This window comes from Myxine glutinosa, chromosome 1 (assembly GCF_964187855.1).
Source record: "Myxine glutinosa chromosome 1, kmMyxGlut1.1, whole genome shotgun sequence".
NCBI classification, from domain to species: Eukaryota; Metazoa; Chordata; class Myxini; order Myxiniformes; family Myxinidae; genus Myxine; species Myxine glutinosa.
Genome location: NC_136261.1, coordinates 224,429,295 through 224,455,887, shown reverse-complemented (window position 1 = coordinate 224,455,887; position 26,593 = coordinate 224,429,295). Strand labels below are relative to the sequence as shown.

General features: G+C 47.7%; 2 protein-coding genes across 2 annotated transcripts in view; one reads left to right on the top strand and one right to left on the bottom strand.

Moving 5' to 3' along the window:
- Positions 1-10,237, bottom strand: part of ODAD2 (outer dynein arm docking complex subunit 2) — an 89,821-nt gene extending 79,584 nt beyond the window's left edge. Inside the window, exons 1-2 of the mRNA XM_078771080.1 lie at positions 10,217-10,237; positions 3,821-3,958 (exon numbers count right to left, since the gene is read on the bottom strand). Of these exons, the coding sequence (XP_078627206.1) occupies positions 3,821-3,958; positions 10,217-10,237 (159 nt within the window). The remainder of the gene's footprint in view (positions 1-3,820; positions 3,959-10,216) is intronic.
- LOC144891290 (uncharacterized) overlaps positions 1-26,593 on the top strand; it is a 981,422-nt gene that overhangs the window by 349,176 nt on the left and 605,653 nt on the right. The gene's annotated exons all lie outside the window — the stretch shown is intronic.

Below are 26,593 nucleotides of genomic sequence, written 5' to 3'. Positions count from 1 at the left end.
GATACAAACCGACCTATCAGTGGGATACAAACCGACCTATCAGTGGGATACAAACCGACCTATCAGTGGGATACAAACCGACCTATCAGTGGGATACAAACCGACCCATCAGTGGGATACAAACTGACCTACCAGTGGGATACAAACCGACCTACCAGTGGGATACAAACCGACCTATCAGTGGGATACAAACCGACCTATCAGTGGGATACAAACCGTAAACTGTTCAGTCTGGTGGATGTATGCACTCTACCAAGTGCTGTTCTAGTTCTCTTTGGTTTTGATGTACCGCACTCTGTTACAGAGCGTCGGTGCTGCCAAAGCAGTTTCTCCGCAAGGATCATACTGCATGGTTTGCTATTGTCATCCCAGTTGTAGTTGGGACAGGAATTTAGAATTTGGCCAGAGTGCCGGCAATAGAATGCCCAGTCTCCGCGAAGGATACCATGGGGTCTTTCACCTCCTATCAACTAGTGTCAGCAGACGGGATGCCCAGTAGAATGTCTACCCCAGGGAGGGCACACACAATGATGAATCACTCTGCCTGTGAAATACCGGGATGACAGTTTATAGCTGGGCTGAACCCAGATTGGAACCCAGGAAAGACAGCTTAGAGGCGACTATGTGAACCTCTATGCCATCCTGGTAGCCCCATATGTAATCACGTGGAGAAAAACGGGGACCTTCACACCATGAATCCCCGCTCCCCTGCTCCCTTCAGCATGTCCTGCCCCCTGATGATGATTTCATTTCTGCCTAAACTTTCCTTGGCACACCCTGAGTTTAACATCATTCTGTCCAGCAGTTCAGCAGGAATGCATACAAGGAAAACACACAGACACTTCTCAATTGTACAGTATATTGTTGCGGTTTTGAGAGTGTAAATATAGCATCATTAAAGGTTAAAGGTTTGCCCCCATAGTTAGTCCACAAGCAACACGTAGGCCCCTTAGAACATTAGTTATGTCATCGTCTATGTGAGTATAAGGCCATTTCTCTAGTATCATCTGCGTTGTGTAAAAGAAATAAGTATAGGCCCCGTTCATTTTGCCTCCACCATCCAAATCTACCTCGTTGGGCAGCATCCATCCCGCGCCCCATTCGGCTAATCCACCTCGTTTGTTATGCGTTGGGCCAGCAGCGTTAGCTGCCAGTTGCTCGCTCAAACTAGTCGGGTGGCCATGAAGTGGGCCTGAAAAGGGGGAGGAGCGCGAGGTCGGGGTGTGACCGCGTCAAGCAGCACGTCAAAGGTGGTGACGGTAAGGGCAACAACCAACCAGGGCTCGGTGGGCATGGCTTGAGAGGGCGCATCTAGCAAGTGCTGGAAGGTTCGCTGAAAAGGCTATATAAGCGCGTGCACAAAGCCCTTGGACAGGACTTGTTGGGAGAGCGCATTGTTCAAGGACTGACGCAACAGCGCGCATGAAAAAGGACTGATGAGCGAGGGGCGTTGTAAAAGGACTGTCGAGGACTCACATGTTTGGGCTTGCGCATGATTAAGGACTCGTTGGGAGAGGGCTTTGTGAGAGGACTGTCGAGGACTCGCATGGTTGGGCTTGCGCATGTTAAAGGATTCGTTGAAAGAGAACTTGCAGAGGATACGCACTTTGTATGAGGACGGTGCTAAAAGGACTTCTGCGGGAGAGGCGCTTTGCCATTGAACTGTATTGGGAGCGCAAATAGCGCCGGTTCTTCTATTACGTACGCGACCGTGGTCGCAAGTAACCGCCCAGCCAGCCCTACCTTTCGCCCCGCATTTAACCCCGTACTTGTCCGATCCGCGCCAACGACCCGCGGGGAGCTTCTGCCGCCCTGACCATCTTCTTCGCGGTACGAGTCGGGGACCGGAGCGAACTGCCTGGACGCCATCATCCCTGGACCATCACCCTGACCATCTGCAATCCCCGTGTGAGTGTCTGAGTGTGAAACGGGCCCGTGTCCTGGGATAAGTTAAGACTGTAATAAGGCTGCACTGTGTGTTCTTCTTCTCCTTCCTGTACAAATTGTGAATAAACCAATCTGTTCTTCCTGTCTTTCCTAATTCGACCGTGTCAGTGTTTTCCTCCATTGGGTAAGCATGGCACGATTCGGAACCGCTCAGATCAGGTTTAGTCATTGTTAACAGCTCGGATCACGGTTCGCTATCGCTCGGCGTTTCCACCTACAACCGTGATTCGAGCGGGGTTTATTTCCTTGCTTCCTGGGCAGCGTTGGTAATTAGGTATTAGCGATTAGTCCTACGACCCTACTCAACACTGTCCGGAAGTGACGTCATAGCCCCGGATCCCGTCGGCTAGTAAAAGACAAGGGGACTAATCCCCCCTTGGTAAGGGGAAAAGGCCGATGAGGAGATCCGCAACAATATAGTACGAGCAAATACCAACCATTGCTTCGCTGACAAGAACATTGAGGGAGGGGATAGAGAGAAAGAGGAGGCAGAAAGAGGGGTCGGAGAGAGAGATGGGGGAGGGGAACAGAGAGAGGGGGGAGCAGGAGGGGGAAGAGGAGGAGGGTGAAGGAGTGAGGAGGAGGGAGAGAGGAGGTCGCTCTCTCTCCTTCCGTCCCCTCCTTCACCCCTCATCCCCCACCTTCCCCTCTCCCCATCACCCTCTACACCCACTTTCTCCACTCCCCTCCGCTACACTTCCCCCTTCACCCCTAAAACTCCTCCCCACCCCCAAAATAAGATGATTCAGTATCAGAATCCTGCTCCAAAATATCAGGAAGCTATAAGTTGCTCATAGCAGGTAAATTGTGATTCAACAAAGCACATGTATTTTCTTCTTAAAGCATTCACCAAACTACATGGTATTCATAGAATACCTACCCTGGACAGTCAACTTGGTACGAGCCAACTCTTCTGTTTTTGAACGTTAAAAAAAAATCTTTGATCCAATATGGCTGCCAGACCACGTGAGCGATGACATCATAAATTTATATTCTCCAATATAATTGTTGCATATATCACACTCAATAAATTGCAAACTTATCAGACTAAGCGTTGTCCCTGTCGAATTATGACGTCATAATTATGGCACCAATTACGTCATCGTTAACAACACATATTCCCCATATCGAGTTCTTTACAATGAGCCACGTTACAATTCTTTCCATTTAGCGGTTTTGGAGATATAGAGGTGCAACGTTTTTCGTTTTTTCCAAGATGACGTCATTATTATCATTAAAATATTCCAAAGGAGGAGGCGCTCTGGTGAAATTTTCGTGTCCATCAGACCAACAGTTGCTGAGAAAAAAAATTCATAATGATCGGATAAGTGTTGTATTTGTCGAATTATGACGTCTATACCAAGGCACCGAAGACATCATCATTACCATATCTTATTCCCCATGGGGAGTAGTTGACAATGAGCCAAGTCTCAATTTTTTCCATGGAGTGGTTTCAGAGATCGAGAGGTGCGAAGTTTTTCCAAGATGGCGTCTGTACCACGTGACCTATCACGTCATAATTATCATTCCAATATTCTACAGGCGGAGGCGCTCCTACGATAAAATTTTGTGCCAATCGGACCAACGGTTGCTGAGAAAATGACTTTTAGAAATGCAGACACGTATGCACGACGTACGTAACCTAATGCTTAACCCTGCTTTTCGCTTCCTGAGCGCAGGGTAATAATGCTATACCAACGGTGATGTCATAGTTATAATTCGTTGCAATGACACTCTCCTGTAGGATGTAAATCAGGGCAGATGAAATCATGCAAATCAAATGTCTATGATACATGTCGGAGGGGTTATTCACACCTTATCAACTCCATCCCATTGTAATCATACTGTTTTGAGGAAGTTAGACAGACAGTACCTTCACAAAGTATACCAATTTGAGGATCTTCTGGTACTCCACAGACAGCTCTATTTTCATTGAGTTTCTCCTTACTATAGGCTCATTCTCTTCATCATCACTGGAGCTGCTACTCAAGTGAACCTCAGCATTGAACTTCTAAAGAAAAAAAAAAGATGAACAATTTCGTTAATAGCCTGCACACTATATTACCTGTACACTATATTACCTGTATTAAATATAGTGCTGTACACCATAGTAAATATAGTTCTGTACACGATAGTAAATATAGTGCTGTACACTAAAGTAAATATAGTTCTGTACACAATAGTAAATATAGTGCTGTACACAATAGTAAATATAGTGCTGTACACTATATTACCAAATATTGGGATGGCACACCAAAACTTGAGATGAACCATCTCAACATGCGTGTGAATTTATTTTTATCAAGTAAGTATTCGCTTTGATGAAGTACTATGTTGAGGGCCCATCTACGTGGATGACAAAACCCAAAATACCTTGCTATACACTGTTGTGGATGTGAGGATTGCTTTCATGCACAACAACAATGAAAATCTACAGTTTCCACTCCAGAACTTTGGCGCATCCCATACACCACTCCAGCACATCTTGGAATGGGTTAGAATCTTTACTTCTGCTACTGGATGTGGATGAGGGTTATGTTTTCACTCCTGTCTGTTTGTTTGCTTGCTTGTTTGTGAGCACTATATCTCAAAACGTTATGGATAGATTCGGACGAAACTTGGTGGACAGGTTGGGTGTGTGACAAGGAAGAAATGATTCGATTTTGGTGAAGATCCGAATCCGGATATGAGATTTTTAAAGTGATTCTTCAACATTGAGAGACGTGGCCAAAAACTAAACAAAAACGATACATACATACATGCATACATAAATACATACATACATACATACATACATACAGTCACGTGAAAAAGTAAGTGCACCCCATGTAAAGTTTTGACCTTTTGAACATATTTCAACATACAGCTATTTGATCTTCATTTCAACAATATTGATAGATAAAGGTGATATTGTGGCGGACACGAAAGCTCACTGGCATGAGGGCATCATTCCGCGCACCAAGTGGGCGGCGGCCACGCCCGAGGGGTAGGCGTGGCCGCGGGATATACACCGGGCGCGCAGCCCGGAGCGCTCCAGTGCTATAGTTGAGCTCTTGTAATAAAGACTCTTGAACCTACCGCGTTGTCCGCTTCCTCCTTGTTATACAAGTAGCGCGCGTAGCACCGCGCTTCATTGGTGACCCTCCGACGTTCTGGTCAGCCGTCTCTGACCAGCCGAACCCGCCACAGCAATGGCAACCAATGTGGTCCAAATCAAACTCCCCGAGTTCTGGGAGGCTCAAGCCGAAGTTTGGTTCCTGCAGGCAGAAGCCCAGTTCCGACTTTGAGGCATCACGGTGGACGAGACCAGGTACTGCCACGTGGTCGCCTCCCTCGGGCCCGGCACGGCCGCCCGCGTCGTGTCGGTCCTGAGGAACCCACCGGCCGACGGCAGGTACGAGGCGATCAAGCGTCTCCTCCTCGCCACGTTCGGCTTCACGGTGGACGCTCGGGCCGACCGCCTCCTGGACCTCCCCAAGCGCGGTGACACGCGACCGTCGGTCCGCATGGACCATATGCTGTCGTTGATGGGCGACGAAACCCCAAACGCTCTATTCCGGGCGTTATTTCGACGCCAACTGCCAGCACGAGTCCGCCTCGTGTTGGCCGGTTCTGCGACGATGGAACCCCGAGCTCTCGCTGCCGAGGCCGACAGGTTCGTCGCGGCTTTGGACACCCAGACGAGTTTTGGCGCGGCCGTCGCGGCTCTCGGGGCTGACCCTGTTGCTGATGCACCACACCTCGTGGATCTCGAGGCTGATGCACACTTCGTGTCCGCCGCCACGCACCGCCCACCGCCGCCGCTGCGGAGAAAACCGCGGCCTCCGCCGCAAACCTGGTGTTTTTTCCACGCCCAGTTCGGCCACAAGGCTCGGCAATGTCGCCCGCCGTGCTCATTCGGCAGGTCGGGAAATGCCCGGGCCGGACCTCGGTACTGGCACTGAGCGCCGGCCGTTCAAACAGCCTACTGTTCATCACGGACACCTTATCCGGGCGCCGTTACCTGTGCGACACGGGAGCGCAGGTGAGTGTCGTTCCCGCCGGTACGTCCGACAAGCAGTCCGCGGGCCGGGGCCCCGCGCTGCTTGCTGCCAACGGTACGTCCATTCGCATGTACGGAAAACGCTGCCTTTCTCTGCGGTTCGGAGGGCAGGTTTTCCGGTGGTCGTTCGTCACTGCCGACGTGCCTACGGCACTGCTTGGCGCGGACTTCCTCTGTGCCAATGGCCTGTTGGTGGATGTAAAGCACAGAAGGCTTGTCCAGGCTGAGACGTTCAGCTCGCTCGCGTGCGCGCTGCCCGCCTCGTTGAGCAGCTCCCGGAGCGGCTAATCGAGCGGCTCGCCAAGCGGCTTGCTGAACGGTTCGGTTCCGGCCAGGTTCATCTGTACGCTTCCGGCAGCGAAGGAATTCACCCGCCTCCTCGCCGGTTTCCCGGCCCTCACACGGCCCACCTTCTCGGCGGGGGCCGTCAAGCACGGGGTGGAACACCACACCCCCACCGACGGGCCACCGGTCTACGCCCGGGCACGCCGTCTCGAGCCGACGAAGCTCGCGGTAGCTAAAGCGGGGTTCGCTACACTGGAGTGGCTCGGCATCGTGCGGCGCTCCGAGAGTGCTTGGGCATCGCCGCTTCACATTGTGCCAAAGCACAGCGGGGGATGGCGACCGTGCGGGGACTACCGGCGCCTTAACGACGCCACCACCCCCGACCGCTACCCCATCCCCCACATTCAGGACTTCTCCGCCCGGTTGGCGGGCATGTCCTTCTTTTCGAAGGTGGACCTCATACGTGGCTACCATCAGGTCCCCGTCAGGCCGGAGGACATCCCGAAGACGGCGGTCATCATGCCATTCGGACTTTTCGAATTTCTTCGGATGCCCTTTGGTTTGAAGAATGCGGCTCAGGTGTTCCAGCGACTAATGGACAGCGTCTTGTGCGACTTGGACTTTGTCTACGTCTACCTGGACGACATCCTCGTCGCCAGCGCGTCCCGCGAAGAGCACCTACACCATCTCCGCACGCTCTTCGAACGTCTGGGCCAGCATGGCCTCATCGTGAACCCTGCGAAGTGCCGGTTCGGCGTCGCCGACATCGACCTTTTGGGGCACCGCGTCACCAGGCACGGGGCCGTCGCCCTACCGGCCAAGGTGGAGGCGGTGAAGGGGTTTCCGCGCCCCCGCACGATCAAGGGGCTCCAGGAGTTCCTGGGCATGGTAAACTTTTACCATCGGTTCCTGCCCCGCGTCGCCCAGCTCCTGCGCCCCTTGCACGAGGCCCTCCGGGGGAAGCCGGGCAAAGGTGACGTTACCTGGACCGAGCAGATGGACGCGGCGTTCGCGGGCGCGAAGCTCGCCTTGGCTAACGCCACCATGCTCGCGCACCCGGCGCCCGATGCACCGATCGCCCTCACCACCGACGCCTCGGACTACGCGGTGGGCGCGGTGCACGAGCAATCGGTGCGTGGTGCTTGGCAACCGCTGGCGTTCTTCAGCCGGCAGCTTCGCCTGCCCGAACGCCGTTATAGTACCTTCGACCGCGAGTTGCTCGGGCTTCACCTGGCGGTCAGGCACTTCCGCCATCTGCTCGAGGGCCGTGCGTTCACGGCCTTCGTCGACCACAAGCCACTGGTCTTCGCGATGGGCAAGGTCGCTGAGCCGTGGTCGGCCCGGCAGCAGCGTCACCTCTCGGCCGTGTCCAAATATACAACGGACATCCGGCACGTCGCAGGGAAGGACTACCCGGTGGCGGATTGCCTTTCCCGGTCCATCGCCCACGCAGTCCACCCTGGCATCGACTATGCCCGGATGTCGGCAGACCAGGCCGCCGACCCCGGCGTCCAGGCCTTGCGGACCGCCGTCATGGGCCTCCGCGTCACCGAGGTGCCGTTCGATGGCGCAGGCATGGCCCTCTTGTGCGACGTCTCCCTCGGGCGGCCTCGCCCCATCGTGCCCGCGGGCTGGCAGCGCCAGGTTTTTGACGCCATCCACGGCCTGTCCCACCCGGGCACGAAGGCCTCCCAGAGGTTGGTCGCCGACAAGTTTGTCTGGCATGGCCTCCGGAAGGCCGTCCGCGGCTGGACCAGGACGTGCCTCGCGTGCCAGTGCGCGAAGGTGCACCGGCACACCCAGGCCCCATTGGCCCCGTTCACGGTGCCGGAACATAGGTTCGACCACGTGCACGTGGACCTGGTGGGACCTCTGCCCCCCTCGCGGGGTTTCACCCATGTCCTGACAATGGTGGACTGCACCACCCGGTGGCCGGAGGCCGTGCCTTTGGCGGCGACGACGGCGGCGGACGTCGCACAGGCGTTCATCGACACCTGGGTTGCCCGGTTCGGCGCCCCCTCGGACATCTCGTCCGACCGCGGCCCCCAGTTCACCTCGGAGCTCTGGGGGGGGGGTCGTGCGGGGGCTCGGGTTCCAGCTGCACCGAACCATAGCCTATCACCCCCAGGTCAACGGCCTGTGCGAGCGGTTCCACCGCTCGTTGAAGGCCGCGCTCCGGGCCACCCTCCGCGATGGCGGCTGGGTCGACAGGCTCCCCTGGGTCCTGCTGGGCCTCCGGACGGCGCCCAAGGACGACCTGCGCGCATCCGCGGCAGAGTTGGTCTTCGGACAACCGCTGCGGGTACCGGGCGAGTTCCTCCCCGACACCACGGCACCATGGTCCGCGGCGCAGGAGTGCTCCGCGCTGCAGGAGACAGCCCGGAGGTTCGCACCACAGGCACCCGCCTACGCACGTCGCCCCGGAGCTTCGCACCGCGGCGTACGTCTTCATTCGGCACGACGCTCACCGGACACCACTGCGGCCCCCGTACGACGGGCCTTTCCGCGTGCTGGAGACCGGGGTGAAACATTTCACCTTGGACATCGGCGGTACTCCCGACCGCGTCTCGGTGGTTCGCCTCAAGCCGGCCCACCTCGACGTGGACCACACACCGCCGGTGGCTCGGCCCCCGCGTCGGGGCCGCCCCCCTGCGCGCGGACCCCCGGCACCGCCCAGGCCCGCCGGCGCGCCGCCCCCCGGTCCTGCACCCATCCCGGGTGCAGCCAGAGGCATCCCAGCTGGCATCCCTGCACCCCGGACGCCGCCGGTCGCCAGAGGGCGCTTCGGCCGGGTCATCCGTTTGCCCCGCAAACTGGCCCTCCAGGTGCGCGGGAATTCTGGGGGGGCGCGTGTGGCGGACACGAAAGCTCACTGGCATGAGGGCATCATTCCGCGCACCAAGTGGGCGGCGGCCACGCCCTAGGGGTAGGCGTGGCCACGGGATATACACCGGGCGCGCAGCCCAGAGCGCTCCAGTGCTACAGTTGAGCTCTTGTAATAAAGACTCTTGAACCTACCGCGTTGTCCGCTTCCTCCTTGTTATACAAGTAGCGCGCGTAGCACCGCGCTTCAATATAATATAACAAATATCATGAAACATTTACATTTTGTAGACCATTGTATAATTTAAATAAACATAAATGCAAATTTCGCATATGGAAAAAGTAAGTACACCCTTGGCTCTAATAGGTGGAATTGCCCCCTTTGGCAGAAACAACCTCAAGTAGGCGTTTCTTATAACTGTCTACCAGTCTCTGACATCGACTGGGAGAAATTTTTGCCCACTCCTCCATGCAGAATTCTTTCAGCTGTGCGATGTTTGAGGGGTTTCTTGCATGCACAGCTCGTTTCAAATCCCCCCACAACATCTCGATGGGATTTAGATCCGGGCTTTGATTTGGCCAACCAAGAACCCTCCATTTCTTTCTTTTCAGCCATTTCTTGGTGGATTTACTGGTATGTTTAGGGTCATTGTCATGTTGTAAGGTCCACCTTAGGTTGAGCTTCAACTTTCCGACAGATGGCCTCACATTATCCTCAAGCACCCTCTGGTACAATGAAGAATTCAGGGTGGATTCTATGATGGTGAGTTGCCCAGGCCCTGATGCAGCAAAGCTGCCCCAAACCATAATATTTCCACCACCATGCTTTGCAGTTGGTATCAGGTTCTTGTGGTCAAATGCTGTCTTTGGTTTTCGCCAAACATGTCTTCTGGTACTGTGGCCAAATAGCTCTACCTTTGACTCATCTGTCCATAGCACATTGTTCCAGAAGTGCTGGTCTTTGCCTAGGTTTTCATTGGCAAACTTTAGTCTTGCCCTGATGTTCTTTCTGGACAGCAACGGTTTCCTCCTGGCACACCTCCCATGTAGATCAAATTTGTGCAGCCTCTTTCTAATGGTAGACTCGTGCACTTTGACATCAACAGTGGCAAGAGCTACCTGTGGATGCCGTGATGCCATCCTGGGGTTCTTAGAGACTTCTTTCAGCATCTTGCGGTCTGCTCTCGGGCTGAACTTGCTGGGGGGTGGGCCTGGCCTGAACAACTTCGCAGTTGTTTGCAATCTTCTCCACTTGTAGATGATCTTCCGGACAGTCGAATGATTGATTTCAAATTGTTTGGAGATCTTTTTAAATCCATTCCCAGACTCGTAGGCATCTATAACCTTCTTTCTCAAGGCCTCAGAGAGCTGTTTTGATCTCGGCATGGTGACGCCGCACACTTCAACAACAAAGAGCAAACCAAACTAAATGTCTGAGGTTTAAATAAGACAGGTTCCTCCAAGATCCTCTCCAACGATGTTCTAATCATTTGCACCTGAGCTGGTGCACCTGATTCTAATTTTAGGTATTTGAAGTAGTGATAAATGTAGGGGTGTGCTTACTTTTTCCACATGCGAAATTTGCATTTATGTTTATTTAAATTATACAATGGACTACAAAATGTAAATGTTTCATGATATTTGTTATATTATATCACCTTTATCTATCAATATTGTTGAAATGAAGATCAAATAGCTGTATGTTGAAATATGTTAAAAAAGTCAAAACTTTACATGGGGTGTATTTACTTTTTCACGTGACTGTACATGGAACTGCCAAATTTTAGTACGAAATGCACTGAAGTCTTAACAATGCCTTTGTGCTACGTCGTTTATTCACAAATTCTACAATTAATCATAGATCAATGTAAACACCAAAAAGGACAAAAGGGCCAGCACAAAAAGGATGAATGGGCCAGCACAAAAAGGATGAATGGGCCAGCACAAAAAGGATGAATGGGCAAGCACAAAATGGTCGAATGGGCCAGCACAAAAAGGATGAATGGGCCAGCACAAAAAGGATGAATGGGCCAACACAAAAAGGATGAATGGGCCAGCACAAAAAGGATGAATGGGCCAGCACAAAAAGGATGAATGGGCCAGCACAAAAAGGATGAATGGGCAAGCACAAAAAGGTCGAATGGGCCAGTACAAAAAGGAGAAATGGCCAGCACAAAAAGGAGGAATGGCCCAGCACAAAAAGGGGGAATGGCCAGCACAAAAGGAGGCACAAAGCCAGCACAGGCACAAAGCCAGCACAAAGCCAGCTGGGGAAAAGCCAGCACAAAAATGAGGAGTGGCCCAGCACAAAAAGAAGGAATGGCCAGCACAAAAAGGGGGAAAGGCCAGCACAAAAACGAGGATTGGGCAGCACAAAAAAGAGGAATGGACGAGCACAAAAAGGAGGAATGGCCAGCACAAAAACGAGGATTGGGCAGCACAAAAAAGAGGAATGGACGAGCACAAAAAGGCGGAATGGCCAGCACAAAAAGGAGGAATGGCCAGAACAAAAGGGACAAATGGCCAACACAAAAAGGATGTTTGGGCCAGCACGAAAGGCCAAATGGGCCAGCACAAAAAGGTTGATTGGGCAAGCACAAAAAGGGCAAATGGGCAAGCACAAGAAGGACAAATGGGTCAGCACAAAAATGAGGAATGGCCAGCACAAAAAGGATGAATGGATTAGCACAAAAAGGATGAATGGATTAGCACAAAAAGGAGGAATAGACCAGCACAAAAAGGGGGAATGGCCAGCACAAAAAGGAGGAATGGATCAGCACAAAAAGGAGGAATGGGCAGCACAAAAAGGAGGAAAGGACAAGCACAAAGAGGAGGAATGACCATCACAAAAAGGAGGAATGGGTGAGCACAAAAAGGAGGAATGGCCAGCACAAAAAGGAGGAATGGCCAGCACAAAATGGGGAATGGCCAGCACAAAAAGGAGGAATGGCCAGCACAAAAAGGACAAATGGGCCGGTACAAAAAGGACAAATGGGCCAACACAAAAAGGATGTTTGGGCCAGCACGAAAGGCCAAATGGGCCAGCACAAAAATGAGGAATGGCCAGCACAAAAGGGATGAAAGGATTAGCACAAAAAGGATGAATGGATTAGCACAAAAAGGAGGAATAGACCAGCACAAAAAGGGGGAATGGTCATCTCAAAAAGGAGGAATGGACCAGCACAAAAAGGAGGAATGGGCAGCACAAAAAGGAGGAAAGGACGAGCACAAAAAGGAGGAATGACCGTCACAAAAAGGAGGAATGGGTGAGCACAAAAAGGAGGAATGGCCAGCACAAAAAGGAGGAATGGCCAGCACAAATAGGAGGAATGTGCAACACAAAAAGGAGGAATGGATGAGCACAAAAGGGGGAATGGCCAGCACAAAAAGGAGGAATGGCCAGCACAAAAAGGACAAATGGGCCGGCACAAAAAGGTTGATTGGGCCAGCACAAAAAGGACAAAAGGGCCAGCTCAAAAAGGACAAATGGGTCAGCACAAAAAGGACAAATGGGTCAGCACAAAAATGAGGAATGGCCAGCACAAAAAGGACGAATGGCCATCACAAAAAGGAGGAATGGCCCAGCACAAAAAGGGGGAATGGCCAGCACAAAAAGGACGAATCGGCCAGTACAAAAGGACGAATGGGCCAGTACAAAAGGCCAAATGGGCCAGCACAAAAAAGAGGAATGGGCCAGCACAAAAAGGAGGAATGGGCCAGTACAAAAAGGAGGAATGGCCAGCACAAAAAGGAGGAATGGCCAGCACAAAAAGCAGGAATGGCCAGCACAAAAAGGAGGAATTGACCAGCACAAAAATGAGGAATGGGCAGCACAAAAAGGAGGAATGGGCGAGCACAAAAAGGAGGAATGGCCAGCACAAGAAGGACAAATGGGCCAGCACAAAAAGGACAAAAGGGCCAACACAAAAAGGATGATTGGGCCAGCATGAAAGGCCAAATAGGCCAGCACAAAAAAATTGATTGGGCCAGCACAAAAAGGACAAAAGGGCAAGCACAAAAAGGACAAAAGGGCAAGCACAAAAAGGACAAAAGGGTCAGCACAAAAAGGACAAATGGGTCAGCACAAAAAGGACAAATGGGCCAGCACAAAAATGAGGAATGGCCAGCACAAAAAGGAGGAATGGTCAGCCCAAAAATGAGGAATGGCCAGCCCAAAAATGAGGAATGGCCAGCACAAAAAGGAGGAATGGCCAGCACAAAAAGGACGAATGGTCCAGCACAAAAAGGAGGAATGGCCAGCACAAAAAGGACAAATGGCCTCGCACAAAATGGAGAAATGGCCAGCACAAAAAGGAGAAATGGCCAGCACAAAAAGGAGAAATGGCCAGCACAAAAAGGAGGAATGGCCAGCACAAAAAGGGGGAATGGCCAGCACAAAAAGGAGGAATGGCCAGCACAAAAGGAGGAATGGCCAGAGCACAAAAGGAGGAATGGCCAGCTCAAAAAGGAGGAATGGCCAGCTCAAAAAGGAGGAATGGCCAGCACAAAAAGGAGAAATGGCCAGCACAAAAAGGAGGAATGGCCAGCACAAAAAGGAGGAATTGAGCAGCACAAAAAGGAGGAATGGACCAGCACAAAAAGGAGGAATAGCCAGCACAAAAAGGATGAATGGACCAGCACAAAAATGAGGGATGACCAACACAAAAAGGAGGAATGGACCATCACAAAAAGGAGGAATGGCCAGCACAAAAAGGACAAATGGGCCAAAACAAAAAGGATGATTGGGCCATCATGAAAAGCCAAATGGGCCAGCACAAAAAGGTTGATTGGGCCAGCACAAAAAGGACAAAAGGGCCAACACAAAAAGGATGATTGGGCCAGCACGAAAGGCCAAATGAGCCAGCACAAAAGGTTGATTGGGCCAGCACATAAAGGACAAAAAGGCCAGCACAAAAAGGACAAATGGGTCAGCACAAAAATGAGGAATGGCCAGCACAAAAAGGAGGCCTGGCCCAGCATAAAAAGGGGGAATGGCCAGCCCAAAAAGCAGGAATGGCCAGCACAAAAAGGAGGAATGGCCCAGCACAAAAAGGGGGAATGGCCAGCACAAAAAGGAGGAATGGCCAGCACAAAAGGACGAATGGGCCAGTACAAAAGGCCAAATGGTCCAGCACACAAAGGAGAAATGGCCAGCACAAAAAGGACGAATGGGCCCGCACACAATGTAGGAATGGTCAGCACAAAAAGGAGAAATGGCCAGCACAAAAAGGAGGAATGGCCAGCACAAAAAGGGGGATTGGCCAGCACAAAAAGGGGGAATGGCCAACACAAAAGGAGGAATGGCCAGCTCAAAAAGGAGGAATGGCCAGCACAAAAAGGAGACATGGCCAGCACAAAAAGGAGGAATGGCCAGCACAAAAAGCGGGAATGGCCAGCACAAAAAGCGGGAATGGCCAGCACAAAAAGGAGGAATTGGCAGCATAAAAAGGAGGAATGGACGAGCACAAAAAGGAGGAATGGCCAGCACAAGAAGGACAAATGGGCCAGCACAAAAAGGACAAATGGGCCAACACAAAAAGGATGATTGGGCCAGCACGAAAGGCCAAATGGGCCAGCACAAAAAATTGATTGGGCCAGCACAAAAAGGACAAAAGGGCAAACACAAAAAGGAGGAATGGCCAGCACAAAAAGGAGGAATGGCCAGCACAAAAATGAGGAATGGCCAGCACAAAAAGGTTGAATGGTCCAGCACAAAAAAGAGAAATGGCCAGCACAAAAAGGACGAATGGGCACGTACAAAATGGAGAAATGGCCAGCACAAAAAGGAGAAATGGCCAGCACAAAAAGGGGGAATGGCCAGCACAAAAAGGGGGAATGGCCAGCACAAAAGGAGGAATAGCCAGCTCAAAAAGGAGGAATGGCCAGCACAAAAAGGAGAAATGGCCAGCACAAAAAGGAGGAATGGCCAGCACAAAAAGGGGGAATGGCCAGCACAAAAAGGAGGAATTGACCAGCACATAAAGGAGGAATGGCCAGCACAAAAAGGACAAATGGACCAACACAAAAAGGATGATTGTGGCAGCACAAAAGGCCAAATGGCCCAGCACAAAAAGATTGATTGGGCCAGCACAAAAAGGACAAAAGGCAAGCACAAAAAGGACAAAAGGGTCAGCACAAAAAGGACAAATGGGTCAGCACAAAAAGGACAAATGGGCCAGCACAAAAAGGACAAATGGGCCAGCACAAAAAGGAGGAATGGCCAGCACAAAAAGGAGGAATGGCCAGCACAAAAAGGAGGAATGGCCAGCACAAAAAGGAGGAATGGCCAGCACAAAAAGGAAGAATGGTCCAGCACAAAAAGGACAAATGGGCTCGCACAAAATGGAGAAATGGCCAGCACAAAAAGGAGGAATGGCCAGCACAAAAAGGAGGAATGGCCAGCACAAAAAGGAGGAATGGCCAGCACAAAAAGGAAGAATGGTCCAGCACAAAAAGGACAAATGGGCTCGCACAAAATGGAGAAATGGCCAGCACAAAAAGGAGAAATGGCCAGCACAAAAAGGAGGAATAGCCAGCACAAAAAGGAGGAATGGCCAGCACAAAAAGGAGAAATGGCCAGCACAAAAAGGAGGAATTGAGCAGTGCAAAAAGGAGGAATAGCCAGTACAAAAAGGAGGAATGGACCAGCACAAAAAGGAGGAATTGAGCAGTGCAAAAAGGAGGAATAGCCAGTACAAAAAGGAGGAATGGACCAGCACAAAAAGGAGGAATAGCCAGCACAAAAAGGACGAATGGACCAGCACAAAAAGGAGGAATGGCCAGCACAAAAAGGAGGAATTGAGCAGTGCAAAAAGGAGGAATAGCCAGTACAAAAAGGAGGAATGGCCAGCATAAAAAGGAGAAATGGCCAGCACAAAAAGGAGGAATGGCCAGCACAAAAAGGAGGAATTGAGCAGTGCAAAAAGGAGGAATAGCTAGCACAAAAAGGAGGAATGGACCAGCACAAAAAGGAGGAATTGAGCAGTGCAAAAAGGAGGAATAGCCAGTACAAAAAGGAGGAATGGCCAGCACAAGAAGGAGGAATTGAGCAGTGCAAAAAGGAGGAATAGCCAGTACAAAAAGGAGGAATGGACCAGCACAAAAAGGAGGAATAGCCAGCACAAAAAGGAGGAATGGCCAGCACAAAAAGGAGGAATTGAGCAGTGCAAAAAGGAGGAATAGCCAGCACAAAAAGGAGGAATGGACCAGCACAAAAAGGAGGAATAGCCAGCACAAAAAGGAGGAATGGCCAGCACAAAAAGGAGGGATGACCAGCATAAAAAGGAGGAATGGACCAGCACAAAAAGGAGGGATGACCAGCATAAAAAGGATGATTGGACCAGCACAAAAAAGGACGAAACACTGGTGTCAGTTTAAATTGTAATCGTTTTGCCATATTTCTTGCTCTGCACTATCAACTGACCCAATTTGCTGTGAAGATAACTGACAAAGTCTGTGCTGATAACATTTTCCATCGAATTCATGAATTTGGCAAAATCGTGAATCACAAGTGATAGTTGAAAGTGATTGTTCACACACATGTGGCTCATGGTAAAAGCAGGACATGACAGGCTTCATCGTTTCACCCAGTACTGCACACCAATTGTGAGAGTATAACGTAATCTGCGGAAAATGAGTGAAAGCAATTAATGCTATTAACTCAGCAAACCATGAAATAAAATGTTATTTCTCCACATTAAAGTGATGCTTTTAGGATTCTTCACAAGTATGAGAGACAATCTGATGATATTTTGGATCAATATATCTGTAGCATTTCGGTTTCCATGGAAACGGATTATTTGCAAACTTTCTAGTATATCCTTCTTGATTGTCTAATAAATGTGCCAAGCGTCATGTTTGCTTTCGAATTTGCACAATTTACCCCCAAAATGAGCTACGTTGCTGATAAACGTTTCCATGAACCTTCCCCCAAACCTTCTCCCTCCCACAGATCTCCCGATGTCCCTGCTCTCAAATGTTGTGTTTGTGTGCTTCCCCTTCTCTCCCCATCTTGTCTACCGCTCCCCTTATTATATACGTTGTGTGTGTGTTTTGATTTTTTGTGTGATAAATGTTAGCTCTTTCATGAGCCTCGATCCTGTATAGAAAGGTGATTCACATACCTGGTACAACAGTGCATAAGCATAAGGTAGTTACTGAAGCGCCGCGGTGAGATATTTATTATAACTAAATACGAGAAACACCTTCGCTTTGACTCAAACTGCTATATTAATTGTTGAATATCAATCTCAATGAAAATTAATGTGTGGTTAAACTTACGCTCATCGCGAGAACCGCTTGTATCGGCCGGCTCGTTGCCACCGCGATGGTCACGTGGGCCCGTGGTACGTGACGTCATTAGCGCCGCCGCGAGGCCGTTCGGACCCGTTTCATTAATCGCGGAAGAAGCAATGGTTGAATGTCCATGGAATTGATAATATACCTTCGTCATGTATAGCAGACCTACAAACTATAAGTTATTTCAAAGATTAATAAGAACTAAGTCATAAAATTCAGTACAAATTATTGTAAATATATTAAATGAATCAATCGTTTTATTCGTTGAAATATAACTCTGAGCCACGGATTTATTGATCATAATCTCATATACATTGATCGAATAATATAGCAAGGAGGCAACCGCTGCTCACCAATAAGAACACTGCCGCCCTCTCAAGTTTGCCACAGACCACCTGGATGATCCAGAAGGCCACTGGAAGAATGTTCTGTGGACAGACGAGTCGAAATTGGAACTTTTTTTTTTTTTTTTTTTTTGTATACTGAATCGAGGCTCGTGAAAGAGCTAACATTTATTTCACAAACAAATCAACCAGACAAACAAAATATATAAAAAGAGGGAGCGGAAGACAAGATGGGGAGAGAAGGGGAAGCACACAAACACAACATTTGAGAGCAGGGAGAAGTGTGGGAGGGAGAGGGCTTGGGGGGAGGAGGCGTGGGAAGGGGGGGGGGGGGGGGAAGAGGTATAAAACGCAAGGGGACCGAAATTAGCAGGGGTAGAAAAGATCAAGGTTTTGGATGGGGGAGGATAAGAGATGGTGGTGAACAGCTGTTTTAAAGACCTGGAGGGTGGAGTGGGATTGAAGAGAGTGAGGGAGTTTGTTCCAGAGGCGGGAGAAAAGAGGAATGAAGGAGTGAAGGTGAGCAGAAAGTCTTGATTTTGGCAGTTTAACCATAAGAGGGTTGCAGGCAGATCTTGTGCGTCCTATAGGAATATTTGGGGGACAGAGCCCAGAGAGAGCTGGGGGGGCAAGGCCAGAGAGGAGTCGGTAGAAGACGGAGACGGTAGAAGACGGTAGACGGCTTAAATGAGAAACCTCATGTTTGGCGAAAACCAAACACTGCATTCCAACATAAGAAACTCATCGCAACCGCGAAGCATGGTGGTGGGAGTATCATGGTTTGGGGCCGCTTTGCCGTTTCAGGACCCAGACGGCTTGCCATCATTGACGGAACCATGAGTCCTGGATTGTACTAACAAATTATTCAGGAGAATGTCAACGCATCCGTCCGTAGGCTGAAACTTAACAGAAAGTGGGTCATGCAGCAAGACAACGATCCCAAGCACACAAGTAAATTTACAACAAAATGGCTGAAGCAGAAGAGATTTTGTGTTTTGGAATTGCCAAGCCAAAGTCCAGACCTTAACCCAATTTAAATGTTGTGGCAGAACCTGAAGTGAGCATTTCATGCAAGAAAGACCATAAATATATAAGGTGAAGCAGTTCTGTAAGGAGGGATGGGACAAAATTCCTCCAAACCGATGTGCAGGAATGATCAAGAGTTACAGGAAGTGTTTGGTTGATGTTATTGCTGCTCAAGGGGGTGACACCAGTTACTGAATGTAAAGGTTCACATAATTTTTCCGACAAAGAAATTGAATGTTGGATCATTTTGCTCAATAAATAAATGTAAAAGTAGATTTTTTTGGGTGTTATTTGTTTAATCCGGTTCTCTTTATTACCTCTGCCAGCGTCTGCCACCAAAGGTTGATGGACGTTGTTTTCAGCCCTGTCTGTTTGTTTGTGAACAAAATATCTCAAAAAGTCATGGACGGATTTGGCAGAGATGGAGCGTATGTGACAAGGACGAAATGATTAGATTTTGGTGAAGATCCGGATTCGGATCCGACTACTAGAATTTTTAAAGTGATTCTTTAAAGCACGTGGTCTATTGCTCTTGCTGTTTTGCTCAAATTTGCAGAGTTTACAGTCACGTGAAAAAGTAAGTACACCCCATTTAAAGTTTTGACTTTTTCAACACATTTCAACATACAGCTATTTGATCTTCATTTCAACAATATTGAAAGATGCAGGTGAAATAATATAACAAATATCATTAAACATTTACATTTTGTCCTCCATTGTATCATTTAAATAAACATAAATGCAAATTTCGCATGTGGAAAAACTCAGTACACCCCATTAAATGTTTTATAAAAATCTTTTTAACATATGTGGACATATCAATATTTGATCTTCATTTAAACAGTATCTATAGATAAGGGCGATCTAATTGAACAAAAAACAATGAAAAGTTGACTTTGCAATAATTTATTCAACAAAAAATTGTTGCACAGCTCGTTTCAAATCCCCCCACAACATCTCGATGGGATTTAGATCCGGGCTTTGACTTGGTCATTCCAGAACCCTCCACTTCTTTCTTTTCAGCCATTCCTTGGTGAATTTACTGGTATGTTTAGGGTCATTGTCATGTTGCAAGGTCCATCTCTGGTTGAGCTTCAACTCTCCGACAGATGGCCTCACATTATCCTCAAGCACCCTCTGGTACAATGAAGAATTCATAGTGGATTATATGATGGTGAGCTGCCCAGGCCCTGATGCAGCAAAGCTGCCCCAAACCATAATATTTCCACCACCATGCTTTACAGTTGGTATCAGGTTCTTGTGGTCAAATGCTGTCTTTGGTTTTCGCCAAACATGTCTTCTAGGACTGTGGCCAAATAGCTCTACCTTTGACTCATCTGTCCAGAGCACATTGTTCCAGAAGTGCTGGTCTTTGCCTCGGTGTTCATTGGCAAACTTTAGTCTTGCCCTGATGTTCTTTCTGGACAGCAAAGGTTTCCTCCTGGCACCCCTTCCATGTAGATCAAATTTGTGCAGCCTCTTTCTAATGGTAGACTTGTGCACTTTGACATCAACAGTGGCAAGAGCTACCTGTAGGTCCCGTGATGACATTCTGGGGTTCTTTGAGTCTTCTTTCAGCATCTTGCGGTCTGCTCTTGGGGTGAACTTGCTGGGGCGGCCTGGCCTGAACAAGTTGGCAGTTGTTTGGAATCTTCTCCACTTGTAGATGATCTTCCGGACAGTCGAATGATTAATTTCAAATTGTTTGGAGATCTTTTTAAATCCCTTCCCAGACTCGTAGGCATCTATAACCTTCTTTCTGAAGGCCTCAGAGAGCTCTTTTGATCTAGGCATGGTGACGCCGCACACTTCAACAACAAAGAGCAAACCAAACGAAATGTCTGAGGTTTAAATAAGACAGGTTCCTCCAAGATCCTCTCTAACGATGTTCTAATCATTTGCACCTGAGCTGGTGCACCTGATTCTAATTTTAGGTAATTGAAGTAGTGATAAATGTAGGGGTGTCCTTACTTTTTCCACATGCAAAATTTGCATTTATGTTTATTCAAATTATACAATGGACTACAAAATGTAAATGTTTCATGATATTTGTTATATTATATCACCTTTATCTATCAATATTGTTGAAATGAAGATCAAATAGCTGTATGTTGAAATATGTTGAAAAAGTCAAAACTTTACATGGGGTGTACTTACTTTTTCACGTGACTGTAAATTATTTTACTTTCTGGTTTAAAGTGCATAAAATATATATATATAAATTTTATTTTGGGGTTTTTTTTTTTAAGTGTGCATGAGCATGGGTGTGCGCTGTTATGTATGTATATATATATATATATATATATATATATATATATATATATACACACACACACACACACACACACCACCGGTGAAAAGTTTTAGAACACCTCAATTTTTCCAGTTTTTATTGAAATTTACGCAGTTTAATGTCTCAATGTCTGAAATTTAGCATAGAACAAATAAACAATTGGAGATAAAAAAGAAATCATAGAATCATTTTGGTTAACAAAATTTAGTTTAAATTTTTGACTCAGCAAAGTAGCCACCTTTTGCAGATATAACCGCTGAACACACTCGTGGCATTCTTTCTACAATGGAAATCAAATATTGTTCGGGAAGTTCTTCCCAACACTGTTTCAGAAGTTCCCACAAATGTGTTGCACTTGTAGGTTGCTTTGCTTTCACCCTTCTGTCCAGTTGATCCCAAACCAGCTCGATGGGGTTTAAGTCTGGAGACTGTGCTGGCCATTCCATGATTTGAAGCCTACCGTCTTGTTCTTTTCATCGAAGGTAGTTTTGACATAGCCTAGAGGTGTGTTTCGGGTCATTATCTTGCTGTAGGATGAGCCTCTGACCAACTAGGTGTATACCAGAGGGTATTGCATGGCACTGCAAAATGCTGTGGTAGCCCTTTTGGTTTCAGGGTGCCAGTCACTCTGTGCAAGTCGCCAACTCTGGATCCAGCAAAAGAGCCCCAGACCATCATGCTTCCTCCTCCATGTTTGACAGTTGGTGTCACACACTGAGGAACCATCCTTTCGCCTACTTGACGGCATACAAAAACCCTGCGTGATGAAGCAAAGATTTCAAATTTTGATTCATTGGTCCATAAGACCTTCTTCCAGTCTTCAGTCGTCCAATGGCGGTGCTTCATGGCCCAGGCAAGCCTGTTTTTCTTATTTTGCCATCTGAGCAATGGCTTTCTTACTGCCACTCGACCTGTCAAACCTGCAGCTCGAAGACTTCTCTTCACAGTTGAAACTGAGACTTGCTTACTTCGACCAGTGTTGAGCTGTGCTTGAAGCTGTTGTCCTGTGAGCTGCCTATCACGCAAGCTGTTGACTCTCAGAAACTTGTTTTCTGATTCTGTTGGGGCTTTGCGTCTGCCAGACCTCTTCCTGTCAGAGTTTCCTCCAGTTTCCAAGTGCCTTTTGATGGTGTAGGAAACTGTACTCAATGACACCTTGGCTTTCTTTGCAATTTCTCGAAAGGAAAGACCTACAGTCCTACACTTTTAAGGGTTATAGTGGTCTGTCTGTCTTCCTTTGTTAATTGCCTTTTTCTCGCCATTATGATAGCAATATACTACTTCCTGCAGTGCAATATTGTCCAAATAATGCTTCAGAGGGTGTAATAACAGTCTGTTCCAATACTGCTTTTATACAGACATGCCGTTTGTATTCAAGTAATCAGCAGAGGTTGGGACACCTGTAGGAATTGTTTGCATCAACTTTCAAGGCTTAATTTACTAACATTGCTGCATAACAGCTGTAAGTAAGTTGTTAACCCATTACTTGTTCCCTAAAGAAGGCCTTTTTTTAGCTGCGACGAGCAGCTCTATGAGAGGACCGTGTTGTTGTTCTTGTTGTTGGGGTGCCTTTTTAAATAGCGCATGCGCATACACTCGGACATGCGTTGGTATGAGGTAAGAACATCGCGGACTATAATCGCGCATGCGTATAATTTAATGACTGGTCGAATTTGGTAGCGCATATTGCAACGGATATCCTCATGATTGTACATGTCGCAGCTGTTGACCACATTGTGGTCATTTTTCTCTTGTTACAATATAACTGTGCAATTTACATTATTTTCCCGTTTTTGCTAACCTAAACTTTTTTTTAACCTCGAGCAGTTTACTGCTTACCTTTGTACCATTTCAGGTTATTCACTGGACTAGAATTGCTTAAATTTCAATAAAAACTGGAAAAATTGAGGTGTTCTCCAACTTTTAACCAGTAATTTACGTACAATATGCTGCTATTTATGCACAATATGCTACTATTTATGTACAATATGCTGCTATTTATGTACAATATGCTGCTATTTATGTACAATATGCTACTATTTATGTACAATATGCTACTATTTATGTACAATATGCTACTATTTATGTACAATATGCTTCTATTTATGTACAATATGCTTCTATTTATGTTCAATATGCTACTACTTTTTTACAATATGAGTTGGGGGGAAAAGGGGGGGTTCTGCGACACATTAAATTTAACATTGAAGTCAATGGGAAAAAAGGGAAAAACCTATTGACTCACACCCCCTCTCTTGAAAAATTGCACCATTTTTCTCCCTCTTTCAACTAAGCTCATTTACCAACTACTAAAACACATTAAATTTAACATTGAAGTCAATGGGGAAAATTAAGGAAACTTATTGACTCACACCGTCCCTGCATTTAACTTATTAACTCTCCCCATTTTTCATTATACTCATACAGAGACCCAACGGATATTTGTGTTTTATTTTTAGGTAAGAGCTTAATTTTCTTAAAAGAACAATCACCATCTAGAATATTGACAAATGTTATTATAGAATTTAACTCTCGGTTTAGGTATCGCCATTGAGCTGACATGAAATGAAAAACTTCTCTTAATGACCTCGTCTGACCCCCTCCCGAACCACATATCATTTTGAGATTATAGTAAATTATTTTCCCCTCAATCTCCTGGCAACCATTAAAGTTTTCAGTCCACTCAAGGATGTTGCCTCTTCGAGTCCCTAACTTATTCGTATTTACATTTATTCGCTTATTTGTTTTATCTACTTTTACCCTTGTTATTTCTTCAATAAGACTTATTTGATATTTTTCACATTCATGATGTTTTCCATTTAAATACCAAGGTAGTTGTTTTCTCCACTTTTTGGTTTGGTTATTGTTTGGTTCCATCATTTATAGTTGTGGATATGAGAATTGTGTTTTTTTTATTGTGTAGTACATTGTAAAATATCACCCTCCTTCCTCCAGTTGTGTATAAAGGTCAAAGTGCGTCCCGTAATTAGGTCATAAACAATCACGTTAGCCAATCATAGATTTCCTCCTTGTTGGTAGTTTATTTCCTTATTCTATGTAGGTTAAGGCTGTGTCTTCCATTAATTGACACTCCATTGCACCGAATTCAAATAGATAGATCCCTTCATTCCCATTCCCAAAGCCTCTACTGCCAACAGCATTTGCCGCCATTACGGCGTGGTCAGCTCGGGGAAGAAGGGCGTGCCCGCCCATCGTCATCAAGGGTGGAGCCAGAGAGCCCGTGCCCACCAATCGGACTGCGGAGAGCGACCCGATGGGCGTTTCCTGGAGGCCGGCGGCTTGATCGCCTGAGGCGTTATATAAGCGCGCGCAGAAGCCTTTGAGGGAGTTCTAAGAGTTGCGCTAGAGACGGCAGATGAGTCAAGACGAGCCCTCGGAGAGAGAAGGGAGACGCGTCCTGAGGTGAGCCAGAGAAGCAGCTTGGCTCCACCAGCAGTTTTGGCTCCACCTGTAGTTTTGGCTCCACCAGCAGCTTTGGCTCCACCAGCAGCGTTGACTCCACCAGGCAGCGTGGGCTCCACCAGGCAGCTTCGACCGGTTACCCCGCGGGAGCCAGATTGCGGTGGCATCGGTGGCCGTCGAGGTCCAGCCCGACGTCCCGTGCGGGATCAAGCTCCAGCCAGCTCCGTGCCTTCCTCCCCTTCTCTGCCGTCCCAAACCATTCCAGTCCTTCCATTCCTGCCTGCAAACTCCCCATTCGTGTGAGTCCGTCTTTGTTTGTTCTGTCCTGGGTATTAATTAAGACTGCATAGGTAAGCTAAGTTTCACTGTGTCCTTCTGGTCCGTCCCTCTTTCTGCTTTATTTTATTATCCTTCCTTCTCCTTGGTTTCTTTTGGTTGTAAATAGTAATAATAAATCATATTCTTATTTCCTACCTCTTGTCTTCTTCTTCTTCACATCCGTCGTCTTTGTCTTTTCCAAATTGAATACCTGTGGCATGATTTGGCCAACGTTAAGGAATCGGGTCTAGTCATTGTTAACGGTTCGGGCCGCGGCTGCCATCTGCTCGGCAATCAAGTAACATCTTATCCACGGTCGCGAACGAAGCTGCTCACCGGCCTTTCCGGAGGTCGCGGTGCAGCTTCAGGGCCCACGTCGGTCAGTAACAAACGAGGGGACTAATCCCCCCTCAAAGGGGAACCATAGGCCGACGTTGGGTTCCTTAACAATATATTAGTAAAAAAGGCGGCGGTAGCCCGTTAAAATTCCTAGCCCCCCCCCCTTTTTTATTATTATCTTATCACATATATTTATGTTATCACTTATATATTTATGTTATCACTTATATATTTATGTTATCACTTATATATTTATGTTATCACTTATATATTTATGTTATCACTTATACTTATATATTTATCTCATCACTTATATATTTATCTTATCACTTATATATATTTATCTTAACACTTATAACACGACATTTTCTAAAATAAACCTCTTATCATCAAAAGCTCTAAGAGCTTTCTTATTTACCTCTTCTGAATATAATTGATGTTTATAACTTCTTATCGTATTCATTTTTCTAAATTCTTCTTTCTTTAAAGTGAAACAATTATAATAACTAGCGTGACTCGGTGCGCTCCGTGCGCCTCACCACACGTCGTCTCAGAGGGGTAGGCATCTTTGACCATTTTGGTGTCTTTTGGGTTTCATGGTGTTTTGGGTCTTCATGGCCATTTGGGTCTTCATGGTCTTTTGGATTCTCTGGGCCTTTAAGGGTATTTTGGGTCTTTGAGGTGTTTAGGGTCCTCAGGGTCTTTTGGGTCTTCAGAGGCTTTTGGGTCTTAAGGGTCTTCGGGGTCTTCAGTGGCTTTTGGGTTTTTTGGTTCTTCTTGGTCTTTAAGGGTCTTCGGGGTCTTTTGGGTCTTCGGGGTATTTTTGGTCTTCGGGGTCTTTTGGGTCTTCGGGATCTTTTTGGTCTTTGGGGTCTTTTGTGTCTTCGGGGTCTTTTTGGTCTTCGGGGTCTTCGAAGTCTTTTTGGTCTTCAGGGTTTTTTGGGTCTTTGGTGTCTTCAGAGGCTTTTGGGTCTTAAGGGTCTTCGGTGTCTTTTGGGTCTTAATGTTCTTTTGGTTGTTCTTGTTCTTTAAGGGTCTTCTGGGTATTTTTGGTCTTCAGGGTATTTTTTGGTCTTCGGGGTCTTTTTGGTATTCGGGGTCTTTTTGGTTAGGGGTCTTTTTGGTATTCTGGATATTTTTTGGTATTCTGGGTCTTTTTGGTCTTTGGGGTATTATTGGTCTTCGGGGTCTTTTTGGTCTTCGGGGTGTTTTGGGTATTCGGGGTGTTTTGGGTCTTCGGGGTGTTTTGGGTCTTCGGGGTGTTTTGGGTCTTCGGGGTGTTTTGGGTCTTCGGGGTGTTTTGGGTCTTCGGGGTGTTTTGGGTCTTCGGGGTGTTTTGGGTCTTCGGGGTATTTTGGGTCTTCGGGGTGTTCGGGTTGTTTTGGGTCTTCGGGGTGTGTTGGGTCTTCGGGGTGTGTTGGGTCTTCGGGGTGTTTTGGGTCTTCGGGATGTTTT